The sequence below is a fragment of the Ceratotherium simum genome, chromosome 11, assembly GCF_057802395.1.
Source record: "Ceratotherium simum simum isolate JZ-2026a chromosome 11, ASM5780239v1, whole genome shotgun sequence".
Classification (NCBI taxonomy): Eukaryota; Metazoa; Chordata; class Mammalia; order Perissodactyla; family Rhinocerotidae; genus Ceratotherium; species Ceratotherium simum.
Window position 1 is genome coordinate 48,669,706 of NC_141910.1, and position 23,637 is coordinate 48,693,342.

General features: G+C 34.0%; 1 protein-coding gene across 12 annotated transcripts in view; it reads right to left on the bottom strand.

Annotated features, from left to right (window-relative positions):
• The window catches only part of BIRC6 (baculoviral IAP repeat containing 6), a 236,286-nt gene that overhangs the window by 79,666 nt on the left and 132,983 nt on the right, over nt 1-23,637 (bottom strand). For all 12 annotated transcript variants that reach the window (XR_001389958.2, XM_087436940.1, XM_087436939.1 and 9 more), the window contains 14 exons: nt 22,899-22,995; nt 22,556-22,750; nt 21,576-21,776; nt 19,076-19,355; nt 17,936-18,192; nt 17,574-17,682; nt 14,830-15,051; nt 12,764-13,544; nt 10,957-11,100; nt 10,374-10,503; nt 5,462-5,593; nt 4,369-4,536; nt 2,905-3,078; nt 1,175-1,371 (listed from right to left, as the gene is read on the bottom strand). Coding sequence is in view for 11 of the 12 variants with exons in the window: in XM_087436940.1 (XP_087293066.1) it covers nt 1,175-1,371; nt 2,905-3,078; nt 4,369-4,536; nt 5,462-5,593; nt 10,374-10,503; nt 10,957-11,100; nt 12,764-13,544; nt 14,830-15,051; nt 17,574-17,682; nt 17,936-18,192; nt 19,076-19,355; nt 21,576-21,776; nt 22,556-22,750; nt 22,899-22,995 (3,087 nt within the window). In the remaining variant the exon portion in view is untranslated. The remainder of the gene's footprint in view (nt 1-1,174; nt 1,372-2,904; nt 3,079-4,368; nt 4,537-5,461; nt 5,594-10,373; nt 10,504-10,956; nt 11,101-12,763; nt 13,545-14,829; nt 15,052-17,573; nt 17,683-17,935; nt 18,193-19,075; nt 19,356-21,575; nt 21,777-22,555; nt 22,751-22,898; nt 22,996-23,637) is intronic.

The following is a 23,637-nucleotide window of genomic DNA, read 5'->3' on the forward strand; positions in this document are numbered from 1 at the left end:
AGTAATAACCATTTACTGAATAGGTACTGTTGTAGGTTGAACTGTATTCCTCCCAAAAGATATGTTCAAGTTCTAACCTTGAACCTGTGAAAGTGACCTTATTTGGAACTAAGTCTTTGCAGATGTAATCAAGTTAAGATGAGGTCATACTGGAATAGGGTAGGCCCTAAGTCTAATGATTGCTGTCCTTATAAGGAGAGGGAGACACAGAGACACACAGATACACAGAAGGAAGACAGCTATGTGAAACTGTAGGCAGAACTGGAGTGATGCAGCTAAAAGCCTGCCATAAGGAACGCCATTAACTGCCAGCAACCACCAGAAGCTAAGAAGAGGCAAGGAAGGATTCTCCCCTAGAGCCTTTACAGGAAGCATGGCTCTGTTGATTTCAAACTTATGCCTCCTTGATTTTGAACTTATAGCCTCCTAAACTGTAAGAGAATAAATTTCTGTTGTTTAAGTCACCCAGTTTGTGGTACTTAGGAAACTAATGCAGGCATATATATACTAGGTACATGAAACTAGAGAGAATAATTCCCCTATCTCATTCAACAAACATAAAGAACTTGGTATTTACAAGTCTCCATGCACCACACTTCCCCCTCATTAATTAAAAAACATTGAAAGTATACACATCAACAACAGTAACATTAATGAACAGGTGAAATTACTCCCCTCTCATTAATAAAAAAACATTGAAAGTATACACAGCAACAACAGTAACATTAATGAACAGGTGAAATTAATGTTTTTAAAACTACATAAAATGGAGATGGTACCTAAAAGAGGAACAAAAGGTAAGTGAAAAGAAATAACGTATTTGAGTAGTAGTATACACCACTATTTTACTCTCCCATTTCCAGTTATATCCATAATTCATATCACACCTAAAGAAACACAGAAACAAGAATGTTACAGTGTGACAACTATAAAATCAAAGTAAATGCTACAGTGTAATGAGTTTGGCAAACGTGCTCAGTCCTCAACATTTCTTCAGTACCAACTAACTCTCACAAAGCTCTGTATAGGTTGACCTCTGAAGATTTATATAATACTCAAAGACTACAAGGGAAAGGGTACTTCCAAAAGGTTAATTAAGTTATAAAACAAACAAACAAAAAGAATGAAGGGCTTTGCCATGGAATGATATATTCAATTAGCAATTTTATTTTACCTGTTGAATTACTTCTGGATATAGCATGGGTAGTCTTTCTGCAATAAGAGCCAGTCCACCCATTCCTGCAAAAACTTGTAACGGTGACTGAATGGGACAGGTTTCAAGTAAAGATTCATCCAATATCCCATCCATACATTCATCACTTGGAGTGAGAGCCTCATCTTCTGGACAGCTACCAAGTAAATCTCCATGATCTAGAACAATAAATTATAAATAATAGGGAAGGAAGGATCTATTTTTGTAATACTCTTTCATTTACAAGGCAGATATTGTTATCATCTCTCTATTCAACAAAAGAGCATAAATATCTTAAGTTATTCAGATATAGCTGTATTAAGGCTGGATGCCACAAAAATGTTTAAATGACTTCTGATGTGAGTGCCTCCTTACAGTCTTGCTACTCAAAGATGGTCCATGGACCAGTAGCATTGGCATCACCTGAGAGCTTCTGAAATGTAGAATCTCAGGTTCCACCCTAGACTTACTGAATAATAATCTGTAGTTTAACAGTGTTGTCTAGGTATTTTATAAGCATATTGAAGTTTGAGAAGCATTGTCCTTTAGGGCACAGTTGTAAGTTACATTCTATCTAAACATAAGTAAGTCTTCAGAGACTCACGGCAAATATTAATATATGTAATGCTCTCAAGTCTCCAATTAGGAAAAATTTACTTCTCTTACTGAAAACTAAAAATTATACCATATTGGTTAAACCCTGAATCACTGAGAAAGGAAAACCAAAAGGTTAGTATGTTCACACATAACCAGATTCTATAAACATTAAAAAAGACAAATAATCCTGCTGAAAAAATGGGCAACGGAAACATACTAAAATTCACCAAAAAGTACAAAAGGCTAATAATTAAATATTGAACTTGAATCATGAGAAAAATTGAAGTTAAAATAAGATGATATCATATCACACTATGAAAATCATTGCTTGAATAGCATTTATAGTAGTGAAAAATTGGAAACAATCAGAATGTTTCAACAATCAGGGCAAAGAAATTTTGTTATAGCCATATGACAAAAATAGGCAATAAAAACGCACATTTATAAATATTTAATGGAATATGTAAGTAAAAATAAAAAGGTAAGAAAATGTATGATCCTGCCTCTATTTGAGAGAAAAAAATGTTTATGAGCATGAAATACCACTCAATATAAATTATCAGTAAATTGAAAATTCTAAATTGGGGTTCTCACTTTGATTATAAAATACAATTCACATGACTCATGCAGAAATAATGTTAGAAATTAAATGATGCTATAAGAGGAATTAAGATTAATTTCCAATGGAAATAATGGCAATTTTTTATATTTGCAAATAACTCAGTCATGAAGAAAAATATCTCTTAAGATGATGCAAAAGGGGTTGACCCCATGGCCGAGTGGTTCAAGTTCTTCATGCTCCACTTTGGCAGCCCGGGTTCGTGGGTTTGGATCCCAGGCACGGATATACTCCACTCATCAGCCATGCTGTGGAGGCGTCCCACACATAAAGTGGAGGGAGACTGGCACAGATGTTAGCTCAAGGCTAATCTTCCTCAGGAAAAAAAAAGAGGAAGATTGGCAATGGATGTTAGCTCAGGGTGAATCTTCCTCAGCAAAAAAAAAAAAAAAAAAAGATGACGCAATAAAAACAAAGGTAAATTAATCATCAGCTATAGAAACCCCTGTCTGATTGGATTACAGACTATAATTTTAAAGGAGTATCATACACATACCTTTTTCAGGGTGTAGTCTTTTAAAAGAATCTGTTTTTGACAGACTTGGGTCTGTGATAACTCTTGATCCCAATTTAACAGTCAGATCTATTGAGCGGTAACCTTGAGGAAGTTTTCGGTCATATAGGAGAGTTAAAAGTTGGGCAAGTGTCATTTCAGCTGGCAATGGCTGGCCTAAAAATGACATAACTAAATTAAACCTGGAATCCAAGAGGGAGACATTTATTTGATTCGATTTACTCAATTACTGACTGCTTTTATTGGTAAGAATTTGATTCTGACACCAATTTCAAAACTACTTAAAATCAGCCCATGGAAAAGCTTACGAAAATTAAATCTATTTCTGATATGTGTGAACAAATATCTACAGAAATTGCTGATTAGTTGCTAACCACTTACACCAAGATCTTCTGAGCCATGACAAATTTAAACAAAGGAATAGGGCCGGCCCCGTGGCGTAATGGTTAATTGCGTGCGCTCTGCTACTGGCGGCCAGGGTTCGGATCCCGGGCGTGCACTGACACACCACTTGCCAGGCCATGCTGAGGCAGCATCCCATATAAAGTGGAGGAAGATCAGCACGGATGTTAGCTCAGGGCCAGTCTTCCTCAGCAAAAAGAGGAGGATTGGCATGGATGTTAGCTCAGGGCTGATCCTCCTCACAAAAAAAATAAAAATAAAAAATAAACAAAGGAATAGACTTCCCATAAAACTGGAGATGGCAAATCTTTTCCATAAGAGGCCAAATAAATATTTTAAGCTATGGAGGCCATACGGTCTCTGCTGCAACTAATAACTCTACCATTGTAGCATGAAAACAGCTATGGACAATATACATAAATAAATGTGCACAGCTATATTCCAATATAACTTTTCTACAAAAAGAGGCATCCAGTCCAATGGCCACAGTTTGCTGACCTCTGCTATAAATTAACAATGTAGAGCTAAGAAGGAAAATCCATTCAAAGTTAGTTGGCAATTTGATTATAGTGATACAGCACAAAAATGGAGATAAAATGACATCACCTTGACCAATGGAAAGTATATGAGTCAAAGAATATGTTTTACCTGGGGAGAAAATATTGCTTAACTATTGGTGGTACATCTAAGAGTTCTAATGCTAAAGCTAGTTCTTTAAAATTTGCCTCACATTACTTCCGATATAGCTTGTTAGGAACTCTTTAAAACATTTACTGATCATTTTTATGGCACAGTGACAGCAAAATTTAGAAAGCTAGTAAAGTGTAAATATGCAACATTATAGTGATAAAAAGGATATTTAATAGGCCACTCCCTTTTTTGTTTTCACTTCTCTTGGAGGGAAGTGTATGGACAAAGTCTCACTAACTCATTTACCTCATCAATAGCATCTGATTAAACATGATTCCGGTGATCTCACATCTGATTTATACAGTTGTTAAGACTATTAAAATTTCTTAGATGTTTTATCATTGTGAACATTACCTGTCAAAAGTTTGTGGAACAGGTGAAACACTGGGACAGTAATTATTTTGTTGGCAGTCTCTGTTCCTGAGGAAGCACTTCCTATTTTATCAGGCATTGCCCTCCCTCTTCTGGATGGTGGACGAGGTGGTGTAGCTGACACAGCACGTTTAGACTGGGATTTCAGCCCTAAAAGAAAAGAATCAGTAAGATTCTATGTAGCCAACACATTAATGAAGTAAAAGTATATTTCTACAATATTTGAGTAAAGTGCCACATTCCTAACTAACACCAAAAGGTAGAAATGTTTCTTCTAATCTAATGTCTGATCTCCTGATTCTACTTAGCCTTTGTGACACTCTATGAATAATTTTGGCTACATTTGTAACTATTTTCCAAGAAAGTAAAAAATGTCTCTTATTATACTTTCTGAGATACAGATGACTGTCCATTCACTAGAAAGTAGTTTTGTGAAAATATGTGTAGGAAATCTTGTGTTCTTAATTTTTCTCTGAAATAGGACAGGTTAAACCAATACAGAAGTCTCCTATTTGAGGAGTAAGGCAATCTAGGCTAAGCCTTCTTAAAATTATCACACCTATGTTAAGGAAAATAACCTCCAAAATTATCAGTTACCTTGGCCATTTTTTCTTCTTCCTGTACCTCACAGTAAAAACTCATTTTTCAATCAATTTTCTTTTATTTTTATTTCTTAATTTTATGTAGTGAAACACAATATCAGAGATGAAAACTAGTGAATACTTTTCATTTTGCTTTGAGGTTACAGAAAAATTCGTTAATGCTTAGAGAACTTGTAAAAGTATAATTCTCTGTACACTGTCAAGCTAAAATGAAATATATAAACTATTCACACGTTTAATATCTGACGAAATATAGTAAGCTTTGGACATAAAATAGATTTAATAATTCCACTGCCAAAGAGTAATAGGTGTAATAGTTTCACATCTAGTATTAAGACATCATTATAAGTCAAATTTTTGCATTAACACTTTTTATTACATGAAGTTCCTATAAATATAAATTATATTTCATATAACATATATTTCATATTTCACCCAAACAAAATCAAGACTAAAAAAAACAGAAAGCATACCTGAAGCAACAACAACACTGTAATTGTCCTGAAATCCATTTTCCGTCTTAACTTTTTCTTTCTCTTCTTGGTTTTTCTTTTCTTTGTCATCTTTTTGTTCATTAATTAGTTTAGCAGTAATACTTGGTGTATCTGTAAGAAAATATTATGTAAAACACATTCCTTTTCAAAATTATTAAGAAGGGAAGCAATAAACCTCAGGGGAAGATTATACAAGGTTATATTATCACTAATATGAAGGCAATATAAATAGATGTAGAAGAAATGCTATAAGAGAAAGTCTGATATTTAATTCTTGCTGATATTAATTGAAAGGGACTCAACTACTGTTCTTAACCCAGGATACTTAAATTCCAATCTCTAGAAAATATCACATATTACAACAGTACTATCTCTAGAGGCAATGAAAAACCACTACCACGAAAATTTGCTTTATTTTAGGCATAGTTCAATTTGCTTGCCACCTGCATCTAATTCTATCCTCATAACATGCATATCAAGAAAGAATGTTATTTTCAAAATAAGGGCACAGTCTTTAGCAAGGTCAGTGATACCTGTAAAGGGCAAATACAGAATTCAGCTCAGGACTCATCCTAAACCATTACATTAGACTTCTACTATACTACAAATGGAAGTATAAAGGAACAGATTTCACTAACAGAAATTTCTTGTTTTGTTATTTTTATTTAGTTAGGAATCAGACAATAAAGTAATATGTTTTACTAGTACTTTAAAAATGAATACTAAGGACTTTCACAGATAGTTATTGCTGCTCTCTGAATTAATACTTTCTCTCATTCCTTTGAATATGGCATGCTATTAAAAATCACGAAATAAATTGCCTTTTGATAGTTTATTTTTATGAAATTAAAAAATTTTGTAAACACCATAAATAATACATAATGCAACATTTTATTTAAAAAAAAAATAACCAAGCAACCCCAAATGGCAAAAAATAATTACATAAGTCAGAGTAAAATATTTAAGTAATAAAAAATTCACCCAATTAATTCACAGCATAAACAGACATGAAAACATGTAAAGATCATTAGGTGATAAGAATTTATATTCTTGGGCCAGCCCCGTGGCTTAGCTCTTAGGTGCACGCGCTCCAAGGCTGGCGGCCCGGGTTCGGATCCCAGGCGCACACCAATGCACTGCTTCTGCGGCCATGCTGGGGCCGCATCCCACATACAGCAACTAGAAGGATGTGCAGCTGTGACATACAACTATCTACTGGGGCTTTCGGGGGCAAAAAAAAAAAAAAAAAAAGAATTTATATTCTTTATTTTTATAATACTTTGTTGTCTAAGATTCCTCACTAAATAAAAGTAACAAAACAATAAATAGCGTTAATATAATGTTATCTCAATAAATGCCACTCAAACACTAAAAGATATCACTAAGACAAATTTTTCTCAACTTTCTGTTTAAAATTATTCTGGTTTGGATTTCCACTTCTGGCCAAGATGAAATAACAAAGACAAGATTTAAGATTTACTCTCCTACCTGAGATAACTAAAAATTAGGAAAATATATGAAATATAGTTTTCAGACACTGAACATCAGGAAGGCAAGACAGTGATGCCTGGGTGAGTGGAAACAAATGAGGTGAGCCCTAGGATTGCTCCAGCTTATTGTCTGGTGAATTTCCCAGGAAACAGCTCAGCACAACCCACGTGTCACCCCAAGGTGAGGATACTGAGCTGGGAGTCCAGGAATACAAAAGCAGTTGGCTGCAGGGAAGAGAGATCTGCATAGAGAGAGAGCTTCAGAGATCTACAAAGGGTCTCCTTTGAGTCTTTAGTGGATACCAATGAGCATTACATAACAGGAACCCACCTAAAGCCAGGGAAAGTACTTCTCAGAAGTAGCAAGGGGACCAACCCTCAGGTCTAAAATGAGGGTTGGAATATACAGTGTTCCCAATGCCTAGTGAATTCCTAACAAGAGTTCTCAGAAGGGTATTGCCTCAGTAGTGGGGGCAAATTAGCCCTAGACCTCCATTTTCAAATGTGGTATCCTACTGCTATTCCAACACAGTACTTATATAAATTAAATTCATTAAAATTAAAACTTCAGTTCCTTAGTCTCACCAGACACATTTCATGTGCTCAACAGCTTCTCTACTAGGCAGTATAGGTTTATAAAAAATTTCCATCATCAGCAGTAAGTTCTGCCCTAGACTAAAAACCGCTCTAATAAAGCTTAAAAGCTGGCCCTAAAGACAACAGTCTGTTTTCAAGTAATATAACTACATCCCAGAACAAAATAAAAAATATTTATTAGAATATAAAAATATCCAGCACCCAAAAAAGTAAAAAAATAAAATTGACATTGTCTGGTATCCAATAAAAATTTCCAGGCAAATAAAGAAGCAATAATATACAATCCATGAGAAAAAAAATAATCAACATAAACAGACCAATGTATTCAAAATGATAGAGGAAAGCTTATACACTTTAAATAAGGACAAGAACATACAAAAAAGAACCAAACAGAACTTCTAACAGATTAAACACTGAAGAGAAACAGATCAGTCCATTTGAAGATAGAACAATATAAATTTATAATATTCATATATATAAATCCAAAATTTTAAAATAGAGGGGAAAAAAGGAACAGAGCTTCCGTGAGCTTTGAAACAACTTCAAGAGGCCTAATAAATGTGTAAGGGGAATCGCCAAGCGAGGCGAGAAATAGGGAGACAGAAAATATTTGAGGGCCGGCCCTGTGGCTTGGTGGTTAAGTGCGCGTGCTGCAATGCTGGTGGCCCGGGTTCGGATCCCGGGTGCGCATCGAGGCACCACTTCTCCGGCCATCCTGAGGCCGAGTCCCACATACAGCAACTAGAAGGATGTGCAGCTATGACATACAACTATCTAATGGGGCTTTGGGGGGGAAAATTAAATAAATAAAATCTTTAAAAAAAAAAAAGAAACAAAAAAAAAAAAAGAAAATATTTGAGAAAATTAGTCAAAAAATTTCCCAAATTGATGAAATTTATAAACTTACAGAATTAAGAAAGTCAACAAACCTAAATCATAAGAAATACAAGGAAAACTACAAGGCATATTACTTGATAATAATAATCAAATTGTTTAAAATCAATGACACAAATTTGTAAAAGCAAAAATATTGACATAACATTTATTATTTGAAAGTGATATAGTCAAAACCTACGGGAAGTGGGTAAAATTACGGATCAAACAACTTTGGATTTCTTGTTTTCATACATGTTAATAAAATATATATGCATGTATAAACATACTGCAAAATATGGCTAACGATCATAAACACACTTTCAAGGACCAAAGCATTGCTAAACAGAGGTTAAATTCACCCAGTGTTTCATGTTTGCTCAGGACTCGTTGTTGGACTTTTTACTAGGATGCAATGTTCTTCCAAAGCAATCAGTTTAGTTTTAAAATTTTTAGGTAATAAAGGGAACTATTTTGTAAAATATTCTAAATGATAGACCATGACATTTTAGACATTCTTTTAAACAAAAATGTTAAAATTTCAGTTATTTTGTACTGTGTCTATACTTTTCCATTATCAAGTTAAATGTACGAAATCTCAAAAACTGAACTTCAGTACTCTTCCCCACTTCCTTCAATTTACTAATTAATTTTTCATTTTTTCCTCATCATGTAGAAGGGACGACTTCAGAGCTATGTTAGAAAAAAGTTTATAAAATCAAATTTTCAAAAAAGTTTACCTGTAACAAATAAGGTAGACATTTTCAAATAAGAAAAAATGTTATTTATACATTTATAATAATATTCTATTTTATTGTATAAGTTGCAAAAATTTAGGAAAGAATTACAATTTCATGTGTTGTGTTAGATGTAGTGAGTAAAACTGGAAAAGAATCTTTTCTACTTTATTTTCTACAAGTGATCATATCCATTCATGTGGTTTAACTTACCATCTATGTACGGTAACAACTCCCAAATCTCTTCAACCCAGTCTTTTATTCTAAGCTTAGATTTCTATTTCCAACTGATAGACATCTCTAGCTTTTTTCTGAAATACTAACTTCCTTCAGTTATCAATGTTGCTTAAAGACTTAGGAACCCCCTGTAATGTACACAGATAGAAACATACTTAAACTAGAAGGCAAATGTTTAAATTTTCAGTTTATTTTTTAATCTGATGACATATATAAGATCATAAATACTTTGAGGGGCAGAATATGTGTCTTGCTTACTTTTACATCCCTAGAACAAATTACTGAGCTTACACCTAGAAAATACTCAATGAATTCATTCACTGATTAGGACTTCTGAAAGGCAATAAACTCAAACTATCTATAAGCGATCTGCACTCTCCCTTTCAAAAACTGCTTTTACTTTAATACCTCTATGCCATTTAAAGGCATTATCTGGGAGCTTTTGAAATATAGGCAAGAAACCTAGAAGAAAAGTTCTCCCTGCTTTCTTAACTATTATAAACAATAAGGTCACCAGTAAAATCTACTTCATTTTCATCTCTTGACCACTCAATATAAATCTTCCCCAGATTTAGTAAAGATTAATTACTTAGAATCCTGTCATCCAACCTAATACGCCGCAATCTATCTACTATAAAACACCCAGATGGATTATTGTGTGAAAATTACATCAGTGGCTTCCCATAGCTTGTCTATATTTCCCACTGCCCATCTGTCATTAACATACATAACACACATCACACCAGAAGAACTATCGGTGCTGGAATACATTGTACATTATGTCCACTTCATCAGCTTCTTACTCATGCTTCAAAATGTGAAGATATCTTGACCTTTCCTAGTCATTAAATGGTTGCTGAGTGAGTGGTTGCAGTAAAATAAAGTTACGAAAATAATAAAATTCCACATAGATCTGACATAAAGTTAAAGAAAAATCAGTATTTAAATCTGACTTGCCTGACACTCGGTCAAGAACTTCTGACAATGTTGTCGAAACCGGCAAATGAAGTGTACGGAACTTGTGGCCTGCTCCATACATTGGATGCTGGATGACATGGCTAGTAGCATTAATTCTGCCTTTGTACAGCTGAAAATTAATTTGAAAGAAATCAAGAAGTGATTTTTTGAAATGCATATCATTACAAAACAATTTCAAAAGCATAAAAGAATTAAAAAATTCAATAATGCACACACTATAGGAAGGGTTTATTTTACAAATTTCTTCAAACGTGGCACATTTATTTGCCAAGTGATCTGTGGCCAACTTTTGCATTAGCACTACTATACCTAATATTCTGTCACTTTTCTCCCAAATCAAATCATACTATTCATGGTAAAGTATAACTAGGTTATTCTAGACAGGGAGGGTTATCTAAAAGAGATTTTTAAGTTCTAACATTAGGTATAAAAGTTGTCCTAGTTTCAGGTTGCTATATTAGAAATTAAAACATTGAGATAACTGCAAGCTCTGACAGGAAATTACAAAATATCTTTACATAGAGTTAATCATTAAGATTTAATTTAACTGTTAAATACTCACTGGACAGGGAGACTGAAGAAACATTGTCACTTTCTCATCTTCCAGCATCAACTGCAAAAATAATCTACGTACAAACCCTGAAATGTTTCCTGATGTTGGAAGGTTTCCTCTTTGAGGAGATGTCTGAAATAGTTCACAAAGAACCTAGCAAGGCAAGAGATTTAAAAAGTTAAATGCAGCATTTATTTGTAGCTTTGTACATTGAAGAATAAAGAGGAAATTAAGAATGCGGATTAACAAGTACATTTGAATTCATCAAATCAGTAATTAAAGAACACATTATTTCATCTTAAAATATATAAATACAGAAGCAGATGAAAAATTAAACGTGCAACAAAAATTTCTGTGGATAAGAGAAATTATTACTATAGGGTTTTCACATAATAAATACCCAGCATAACTAACTTAGTTCTAACTTTAGTCAATATGGATGTGGTTAGAAAAAAGTATATTAAAAATATAAAACAAAACCTTAACGAGAAGCTGAGAGATGATAATTAGGCCAGAAAGCAACAGGACACAAATTTCATGCTACCCAGAGGCACAAACCAAATTTTCAAATACCCACATTCATGGAATTGATTTAAATTGGTAATTGAATCATTTCTTTTTAATTAGACACATTAAGCAGATATAGTTTCCCCAAAATTAGTTACTTTAGGCAGTAAAGTATCTTCCTCTTCTTCTAAATAAAGTTAAATCATTCAGTATTTTTGGAAAATTGTGATAGCTATCCTTCTAGATATTAATAAAGTTTGACCTGAATAAGCAGTATCAAATAAGGAGGTAACAAAAGCAGCTGAGGGCCAGCCTGGTGGCGTAATGGTTAAGTTTGCGCACTCCACTCCAGTGGCCTGGGGTTCCCAGGTTTGGATCCTGGGTGTGGACCTACGCATCGCTTACCAAGCCACGCTGTGGCAGGCGTCCTACATAAAGTAGAGGAAGATGGGCACGGATGTTAGCTCAGGGCCAGTCTTTCCCAGCAAAAAGAGGGGGATTGGCAACGGATGTTAGCGCAGGGCGGATCTTCCTCACAACAACAACAACAAAAAAGCAGCTGATTCCTATTTATTGGAGTCTACCATGTCTCAGACAGGCTCTACGCTAAATACTCTACCTGCATTACAATATTTACTCCTCCTCAAAAAAAATCTCTGAGGCAGGTATTACTATCTCCATTTTACAGGTTAAGCAACCATTTAAGGTCACAACAGTTAGAAAAGAGCAGAATCTGGCAAAAAGCAACTAGAATTAGTCTCAAGATAAGTCTAGCTTTTTTGGCCCCATGGATTTAATACAATAAAATCATCTTTCAGAGTTTTAATGTAATTTGTCAGGAATCTCCTATCTGAAACCTACTCTAACGTCTGCTTCATTAGAAGCAAACCAACAGTTATACCAATCCAGTTAGAACAAAACGCAATGCCTCAATGTATATGAGGCACTCAATGACTACCTTCAAGTGATCAATCCTGTTCCAGCAGCTGAAGTGTTGTTCTTTTGGGCTTGTTCTTTTTATTTGGGGCAGTTTTTATAAAGGAGGAATGTATGATCTATAGCTAGAATCTCCATGAATGTGCCCATTTTCTCATAAAAAATAACTGATTTATGTGACAGTTCAGGGGAGGAGGGAGGAGATATCAGTACCTTAATTATGGTTTCAATTTAGATCCTTAAACACACCCAACCCCAAACTTTACCATCACCTGGCCTTAATACATGCCCCTTTCTTAATTGATTTCACAAGTGCTATATGATAGCATATTAAATAAGACACCTAAAACATAAGCCAGTTTCCTACTCTTACCTGTGCCATCAGCTTCTGATTATTAGGGTGGCATGAAATGCACTGTAGAAAGAATGCAACGGTTGCATTCTCAATTGCTGTCCTCTGCTGAGTAGTCAATCCTGTTGTAGCAGCTGAAGAAAGAGAAGCTGGTCTTGCACTGGTTTGTTGTGTACCTAAATTATGTCCTCCAGAAGTGGACCCAGAGTGACACAATAAAAACAGAAGTGCTGTCCATAGTGGATTGACTTCAGACCCACCGAGCCAGTCTTTCATAATATGGCTATTGCCAACTTCTGTCAAAAACCTAAGAATAGGAGCAACCAGGTCTGCTGTGATAGGCATCTTATTACATTGTTGTGGAACGTGATGCCGCCTGAGTTTGTCCTGGGAAATATCTATTGACTGAGCAATGCTTTCTGAGTAAGAAATGTGGCTAAAGCAGAAACTAGCCAGACTCCTCACAAGAAGAGAAGGCAAACCTGAGTCCAATAATTGTTTGATAGCTTCTGGAGATTGAGAAGAGGAAGCAAGGGTTGCCAAATGTGATTCAGTCAGTGTGAGAGGCGCTTGTGCATTTTTAGAGTCATCTGTTAAAGATGAACTAAGATCTTGCTTTTTGCTATCATCTGTCATGGATAGTCTGTGGTGACACTGCACTGGAGGAGGGGTAATTCCCATCCAGCCCATGAGCAAAGAAAAATAACTTGGGTGTATGTGACACATCGAGCAAAGTAGACTGTCAACAGCTTTCTTCAAAACCATATTGCAGGGAAGAGACATGGACCAATTAAAAAGTAACCTAGGGGAATAAAAGATACCATGTTGACAATACATATATATTTTTAGAAAGACCTCACCGCTTCAAATATTTATATTAGAGATCACTCTGACGAAAGTTATAGGTTATTTGACATTAAATATTAGGACATTATAAGATTTCAGAAGACTGCTTGTGAGACACATTATTAAGTATTTAGGCAGACTGGAGGTTAGATTAGACATAAAATGAGTACAGAAAACCAAGAGATCTATATTAACATGATTCTACCATTTTGTGTGTGACCTCAAAAAAGTCACAGAGAAACAATGAAAAATTATACCAAAGAAATGTTTAGATTGAACTGATATGATTGATGGCTTAAATTCAAGTTTGCAAACTGAAAACTGTTAGTGAGTTTCACTAGCAAGCAATGGATTATACCAACAGGCAGGGCCAAAAATGAAAATGACAGACTAGAGGACAAAAGACCAATCTTTTATGAGTCATGGAACTCTTCAGAAATAAATATAATATTCTGCTACAGACTTAGCAATTTTCAGGCAGTAAGTTCAGCAAAGCCTCAGCTGAGTATGGTGTAGAAATGTGGGTAAGTGGAAACCACTTGTTAAAAGAACAATTGTAATGGCCGTCTGGAAAGTAGTAAAAACAACTAATCGTAAAAACGGTCTAAAGTAATAAGTCTTTCAAAAATTCTCACAATACTTTTCCTTCATAGTTGCACATTAAAGACAAAAGAATCTAGTGGGTAAATCTGCAAATGAGAATAAACATTATGAACTGTGGAAGCACACATTAGACATTCCAATTATAGGTGGGAAAAGAAGTCAATGACACTAATACATCTCAAAACACAAAGAGGAAAAAAAAAAACCCATGAAGACTCGTTAAATTTGTATGACATCTTATTCCAAAATTATACCTGGGGCCAGCCCCGTGGTGTAGCGGTTAAGTGCACACGCTCCGCTGCTGGCGGCCCGGGGTTCAGATCCCGGGCGTGCACCGATGCACCGCTTGTCAGGCCATGCTGTGGCGGCATCCCATATAAAGTGGAGGAAGATGGCCACAAATGTTAGCCCAGGGCCAGTCTTCCTCAGCAAAAAGAGGAGGATTGGCGTGGATGTTAGCTCAGGGCTGATCTTCCTCACACACACACACAAAAAATTATACCTGATTATATTTAACTACTATTTTCAAAGTATTATTTTTATCCAAATAAGCACATAAAATACTGTTTCATCAAGTGAAAACCTCAAGTGATCTAGCACTGGGAGGAAAAAAAAAAGATTTCGCTAATCATACTTACTCAAAGAGCTCTCGGTCCAGCAGTGCTGGTAAGTCATACTCAACAAGCAGTTCATAACTATGCCATAAAATTGCTGATACACAGTGCAAATGAGAAGGAGATGGCATTAGAAGACCATACTCTATTGTTGAAGAATTAGGGCACATGTAACTCATCCTGCCACTTCTCTTCATAGCAGCCACTCTTGCAGAATCACTGACCCATTTTAACAAGGCCTGAATTCTTAAAAGAAGAAAATATAATCAAATAACAAATTATACCACAACTGATATTTAATATGGATAAATATCACCACTGCATGTGAACAAAGCATTTACGAGAATAACATACTAATTGTTCTTGATAATTTTAATCTAAAATAGGAGGGAAAAAGAACTATAATAGCAATAAGGAGATAGTTCTAGTTTTCCAATAACCTTACCGATCTCAACCAATGAAAATGTTTGTGATAACGCAACTATCATTCAGCAAATAAACAGTGATTAATTCTCACCTCACTTATGACAAAATATATAAATACCTAAAATTATAGGATACACAGCTTAACAAACTCACTCTCTCCTCTAAATTGCCTCTCATTTTATGACAAATTCACACAAGGTAGATCAGTGATCTGGAGCCAGTTCTTCACTGCGAAGAATCTCAGAGGCAATACAGTAGGTTTTGTACTTCTGGCTCCCAACCATAAAATACTAGTAGCAGCCACCCACCCTCCTTCACTCTGACAACAGAGTACAGCCCCAACACACATACCTTTTCAAGTGCCACCTACCCTCAAACCCCTGGAGCTGGGGACCACTAAATTAAAGCAAAACTTTTTAAAGCAATAATGCTCTGGAGTTTGTATTTAAAAAAGGGGGTGGGAGGAATAAGATTTATTGCCAAGTATCTAAAACACTGTATTTATCTGTTTTTGTTTGCTTTCAAATTTCTAGTTTAGACCACAAGAATCTTTGTTTCAGGGTAAAAGAAACAGGGTTCGAAAGGTATATAATACTACTTAATCCCTCACTCTACCCTCAAGGACTTAAGGATAAGAAGCCTTTAAATTTCATATAATAGGCAATAAAGACAAGTTAGAGAAAGGGAAGGGAGATGAAACAATTAGGAAAGAGTACCATTTTCTCAGTACATAGCAGCGAACAATCTTGTTATTAACATCAGTTCTGAAACATCCATGTTTTGAAAAGCATTATGCAGAGAAAATAATTTTATTAAGTGTAATTTTCTCCTTATGATAAAAAACTATTAAAAATTTAAATAATCATAAGCAATTTCAAGAAATTTTTTTTCTAGAAAAATATTTAACAAACTTTTTGTATATTTCTTAACCTGATTAACTATTACGCTTCAAATTTGGCATAAATTCCTTTTTATTTTTCTCAAAAAATAGTCCAATCTATTTTTAAATATAATATAGTTATACGTTTACATATAGCAAAGAGTTTAATGGAAAAGAAGTTAGCCTATTTAATATTCTGAAGTTATCATGCTGAAAATAAATTTACTTTGTTAAATATGTCACAAACATTTTTAATCTAGAGAATGTGAAAGCAATTAGCTTAAAATAAGTGAAAGCTATTACATTATCAGTGATTAAGTAACAATTTTTCTCAGACACCTTCACTGCCTGGCACTCTATTCCATACCACCAAGTCTAACCTATGTAAATCTCCCCTTGTGAGTGACACTGCTCTGTCTCCTCAATCCTGGAGGCACAAAGCCAGACTCAATCAACTTGGTCTCTCTAGAATCTCACACAGTGCCAGGCATATAGCAGCTACTCAGTAAGTACCTATAAAAATGAGTAAGTAGCCACCAAAAAATTAATAATTTGTTAATAATTTATGAAGAAATTAAGAAAATACCAAATGATTTATTTTAAATACAAATTAATCAAAATATTAAAGGCTATTAATTGGATATAAAATATCTTATATATTTAAAAGGATATTAACTCAGGAAATAATCTCTAGCATAAAGATTATTTAGAATCACACAGTCTATAAATATGTTCTTCTGATACAGATGACATACATAAAACTGGAAAATGCCAAAGCATCACTCAAAAATTTATCAACAAAAACATGTTTCAAAAATACTTGGAGTTCTTATCAATTTGGAGGTAGAAGACATCAAGGAAGAACTACATTAGTAAAACTCATCTAAAATTACCTATACTGAAAGATCACTAAATATTTAGGTGAAATGTTCAGATATTATTTACTTGGTATGACAGTGTTTCACTTTGTGGTAGGAAGCAGGAGAAACAACGGTAGAGAGTCCAATGAAAAGCTGTCAATGAATAGTATAAATAATCAATAATCACAAGTAATCAATCAAAACAGTCCAAGTACCTAATATGGGCACAACATTCCTATATTCACACACATTTAGTAAGTACTACCTAAGATAGACAGTATGATTATGACATCAACAACTTATAAAGAGCCCATCATAACATGTTGACATAGAAATATATTTAATGTTTTATTCCAATCCATTTCTCAAAAGCAATATTGACTAAGAATTCTACTTGAGTTCAAATATGCTTACAATATGTCCAAATATGTGAAAATCTCTAGAAGTTGCATCATGTAAACCATACAGGTAAATGTACAATGTAATCAACAGTCTCATCAACTTTTATGAAAGGATCTAAGGAGAAAGTATCACAAGTAACATTCACTACGTGTGACTATGTGTTTGTGTGTCCTTAAATGAAAAATGAGATCATCATATACCTGTCTTTTGTTCCAGGATCCTGAGTTGTTCCAAGCTGGTAAAGAATATCTATTGTAGAGTCAGAAGAGAGTCCATTCAGTCTTCCAAAGAGTAAAGGGCTATTCAAATCTTGAAACAAAGAAAGAAAAGAAAAAGTTTTGCTAAATAAGCAAACGAGATGGGAAGATTTGCTCAATTTAATCTTAAATTATTCATTAAAAATAACTTTTCTGTAAATTCCAACAACAAAAAACAACTCCAAAAATAATGAAGCGATAATGGAAGCTAATTTCAGAAACAGAATTAATCACAAATACCACGTAGTCCACCTGTCATTACTTTGAAGATACGTAAAAATCATAACATCGAAGTTAACTGTCACCTGTCGGATCACTGCCTGATGCTGCACAATTTCTCAGAAGAATGTCTATAAGTTTTAGGCCAATTCTAGTAGACTGCAGTCCTATTTTTACAAGCACGACCTCAATGTTGGGTGAATGCATTCCACAGTACGGGGACATCAATAAGGCAGCACAAGTCTGTAGCAGATTTGCAGTCGGTGCAGCTGCACTTGCCATCATTCCTTCCAGATCACTTATGTGAGTAAGACAATGATGTAATAACCGTAACCATCCAATACTGAAATACATAACACAAAATGGCTTATATGGTAAATTTAAGTAACTCAAATTATTTCATGGGTAAAACAAAGCTTCTTGAAGATCAACATTGTTGTGTTGTGTTGTGTTTCATAAACAGCACCAATCTCTGTAAAAAATAAAATGTTTTATAAGACTGTAACATCAATAAAGAATTAAAAACATAGTACGCTTCCCCTATAACATAGGGGAATAGCATTTAGGAACAATGTGTTTGCTTTTTTTCAATTAGCCAGGAAATGCTTTTATATATACATATATTTACATGTATAAACACAAACTTCATAGAATCATAGACTTGCAAAACTACAAAGTCTTGCCAGCGTGGGAATCAAAAAGAAACCCTAAATTTTTTTACCAGGCAAAACTTTCAATAAAATCAGTCTATAAAATTCCCAACCATCAAAACTTACCCGAAGAATAAAAATTAAATGATGTATTCAGGTCTTTGGTTAGTTTGTATGGTTCAAATCTAACCCTTCTGCTGACTGGCATTTAGGAATTACTACAAAAGACTAGGTACCTGTCTATATGGTCAATTTGTATGGTTCAGATGTACTCCTGGTAATAGGCATATGGAAATTCTTATATTAGACTATAATCCAAAAAACTGGAACTCATACTCACATATACCACACTGTGGATTATCTCAAGGATTAAAGACACATAAATCTCAATTTTAACCAGACTCAAGCTTCTGTTTCTGCAGAATTATTGTCTCTACTACACTTAATAAAATTATGATATTATATAGATACCTATGGAACAAAGAAATTTCTAAACCTAAAAAAGAAAGAAACCACAGAATAAATAATTTCATAAACGGCACAGAAAGTTTTTTTAAGGGTGAGAAATAAACATACCTTGTTTTGGATACTTGATCTTCAGATGGAAGAAAGGGATTATTGACTGTTGCTGAAGAAGTGGTACCAAAAGCAGTGAGGCCCAGCAATTTAATTTGTGAAAGGCCTAATGTGCTGGCATCTCGTGGACGATGGAGTCTAAGGCAGACAGCAGAAGCTACTTCAGCTTTCACAAGCTGAATTTTTATGTAGGTGAGACCACTTGTGACAACAGGAGTGGACAAAGGTAGCATATTTACTCCATCTGCACTTACTTCAACAGACACTGAGGATGGGCAGGCTGTAGGAAGACAAAAATTGAACAATTACTAAAGAAAAAGTGAACTAGACTTCATATTTTAGTGGAAAGCCCAGTAAAACAGCAGCTTTCAGTTATATTCATTATGAACGTGTAAAAAGAAAATTTATACACCAAATCATACTTTGTCACTGACTTTCACCTTAACTGATTTTGGAGCTATTTTCCAACATAAAATATGAATTCCACAACATAATAAAAATTGTTTAAAAAACTCGAACATTCAGCTAACAGAAGAATAATTGAAGATATGCAATCCATGAGTACTTGATTCTCACCAAAAGGCAATTACTCTGCTATTTCGATTTTACTCAGAATTATCACCAACAATATGGGACATCTGATCAATATGCTATGTTTTACTGTTATAAATAATTTGGGAAGAATGTAATTAAAAAAAAGTGCTTTTCCAGCAACTCATTATTTCACTACTGCCATATTGCATTGATTTTAAACATAGCTAAGTTGAGAAATTGCTTTCACTTTTAATCTTTTGTTTCCCTTTCAAAATTTAACCAAACACCTAGAAGTTTTTTTTAAAAAGCACTTCCTACCAAAATTTAAGGAGGCCCAATCAAGTAACAACTGGCAGCTGCTATGGGAAAATTATTTCTTTCTAACATAACATGGAAGCCCATATAATAAATTTTCTATCAACTAAAACAACCTTTGCATTTTGATTTTGATTTCAATTGTAAAATTAGGAAATAACTTTTATTGTATGCCAATTACATACCAGGTTTACAATGAGAACAAGACAAGTCACATCAATTTTTAAATTTAACCTTCATAACCTTTTGAGATAAATATTATCCACATTTTAAGTATGTTGACAGAGTCAAAGAGATTAAGTAATCCAAATCCCCACATGAACAAATGGCACAGTTTATATTCCAGGCCATGTTTGATTCTAAAAGCTATGTTATTTCCACTGAAACACAATATATCTTTAATTTGTGCTCCAATCCAATAATAAAACCAAAACGTTTTATTAAGCACACTTAATGTAGGGAACACCTAAACTATTGATTTTTCACGATGAACCGAGTTCTCCTTTGGAACATTCTTCCTATCTCAATTCCCATGTGCAAATTCTAGCCATACTTCAAAGCCACCATTTACCTGAACCACTCTTTCTCTTTCCAAATAAAAGCAATTTCTTCCTTATCTTATATTATCCCCTAAGTCTTATACTGACTTACATTTTTACCATGTAATATAGTTATTTTTTTCACCTGCTAAAACATTGTGGATTAGTGTTATTTTCCTTTTACCATTTATTCATTATATCTGTTTTTATCTAAGAAGTGTGGATTCCACAACTATATTAATAACAATAGCCTAACCTTGCAAATAACTGGAAAAATTTATTCTTCCAAATATGCCAGGGATGTACAAAATATCCTATAGTTCTTCATTGAATTATTGAGTGACATTTTATAGCGATCAGAATCAATCAATGAACATAAACAAAAGTGATAATTTCAACAATTCTGTAAAAATTATTATATTTATATGGAAAGAAGTTGGGGACCATCATAAAGGCAAAGTAGTATTTCATATTCCTTTATGAATACTTGAAAGAGTTCCTGCTCTTCTTAATGAATAACTGTTTTCTAAACATTCTTTTGAATTATTTGCCTTGCAAGATGTACTCAATAAAAAAGCATCTAATGAATGTCACAAATCTTAAAGATCACACTCAAATATTCAAAATATTACACTCAAATACTACAATAAAAAATTCTTTACAGATGTAATTATCTTACAATGGGGAGAAGAGGGAAAAAATAAGTTGATGCTAATTTCATATTACAGGGCTAGGACTGAGGACTGAGCTAGAAAAACTAAGATTGCTATTTATAGGTATGTAAACTAACTCATTTTGACTTAAAGCTATAGCTGAATAAATTTGGAGAACGAGGAAAGGCAAAAATATATAACAGGAATATAGTTGTTTGGATTTCATAAAACATTCTATTTGTTTGAGGGGAAAAGCCATGTTCATTCATTTCTTGGGAAACTATTTGGGTGGAAATGTTGAATATTATATTAAAAACTGTTCAAAGTTGAGCAATCTGGAAATATATCTAAGTACACCACTGTTTGCTAAATATTTTTCTCATTTTTTAAAATGTTTCTATATTATAGTTTATATTCAGGATGCTCCTTTATAAATCATCCTGAGCATTCTTTACTCACTTGCAAGAGATGCAAGGTGAGGCTGAATATGTATCTCTTTAAGAAGCACTGCTGCAGGAAGGTGAATGGTAAGGTCGCACCAAGCCTCCTCCGGCAGAAAGATGTAGGACCAAGCAGCAGAGCGAGCTCTTCTATGGGGTGGTGTGGCCTGCAAAAGCACCTCGGCTGGTTGCGCAGTAGGACTGCTGGATGTGATTGTACCTAGAAAACATATTTTACATAAAAGAAAAATTTGCAAAAGAAACACAATAAAACATCAAGAACTACTCAAAATCATAATAATTACACTAGAAAAATTAGCTAAAAACATGAGCATCTGATACCATGAATGTACTTAGTACACTTAGCATGATTTGTCACATTATTCACAAAACATCAGGACACAGAGTCAACTAGCAAGGAGACAGTTCATTATTAACTGCTGCCTAATTTCCTTAAACTCATGTCAACTGAAAACTAAAGTAGTAACAACAAATCTAGCACAATTACTCACAAATAATTTCAGTAAAAAACATCTAATATAGCCTTCAACTTGAAAATAATCACCTTTATTCTCAGTTGTCAATATCCATGAGTTAGAAATACGAAAAGAAAAATATAAAAAGAATTATGTAGACTGGAAAAAGGAGTAACTATCTAAATCTGAAGTTTCTTTAAAAGAAAATACCACTCAAAACAGGAAGGAAGAAGTCCTTTAAAACTGATTAACATTTACAGTGAAGACTGACATAAGAATTTGCTATTTGGTTTCATAAATTGTGCTTTTATTTAAACTCAGAAAAAATTTTACTGCTAAAGAACAATTTAAAAACTTCCTTTTAATCAGACTGTTTTGAAAATGACTACCTTTAAAATCAATTGATGTAATTAAAATGGTGATATTATAACATGATCAACTTACTTCAGCAACTATTTTTGCTTCATACCAGCTAATAAACTATATAAATGCATACCGATAAGATTAATAACTCTTTTCTTACCAAGGGGTGCAAAGTTATGGATCCCTTCTGCATTATCAGGCTCAGAAGCTAGTATTCTTGTTTTCAAAGTGCTGTCAACTGCTTTATTCGGACCAGAGTCAAGAAATTTCATAATAGTTGATACCATACTTCTTGCAGTGTTTACAATAGCCCTTGTACTAGTAACCATATTGTTGCAAATGAGCTGAACACCACCTAAATTTACAAAGAATACTAAATGAAAATTATCTTAAGACAAATAGTTTGACATTGAGTCAACTTTCACAGAAGACTACAAAAATGAGAACATAATGTACTATTGAATGATTACACTTAAATGATAGATTTTGGAATTTTATCTTACCCATATCGTGGAAAGCTTTCAAGGCGTCACTAGTATCCAATACTCTCAAAATAAACCACAATAATGGTTCTGATAACTGGCAAGTAGCAAGAGAGCCCTAAAAAAAACACACGTTTACTGTGATTTTAAAATAGTGATTATTAATTTCCTGTGACTTAGGACAACTAAACTTCTTATTGAAGGTAATATTCTTATATAGTTAATTATTGTAAAGTGACAGCTTTAATCGAAATCACTAAATAAAAAATGTCTGCCAAAATACGTAAGAAATCTTACCTGAATCAAAAAGCAAGGGAATAATCTCCTCTCTGAACTCAGACCATTTTTTTAAACATCTGTCTTTACATACTATTATCATTTTCCACCTTAAATTAATGTGTATTGATTTTGTTTTACACTAGACACTAATTTCATTTAAAAATTGATCCTTCTCAAACAACTTTGTATCTTCCAATGGAGAAATACGTATACGCATGCGATAAATATTTAAGAAAATGATAATTATACACTGACATATAAAAAATTCCTTAAGAAATTATGTTTTAAAATCTGCATTTGAGGGGCTGGCCCGATGGCACAGCAGTTAAGTTCGCGTGCTCTGCTTAGGGGGTTCGCAGGTTTGGATCCCGGGCACAGACCTATGTACCACTTATCAAGCCATCCTGTGGCAGCGTCCCATGTAAAGTAGAGGAAGACAGTCACGGATGTTAGTCCAGAGCCAATCTTCCTTAGCAAAGAA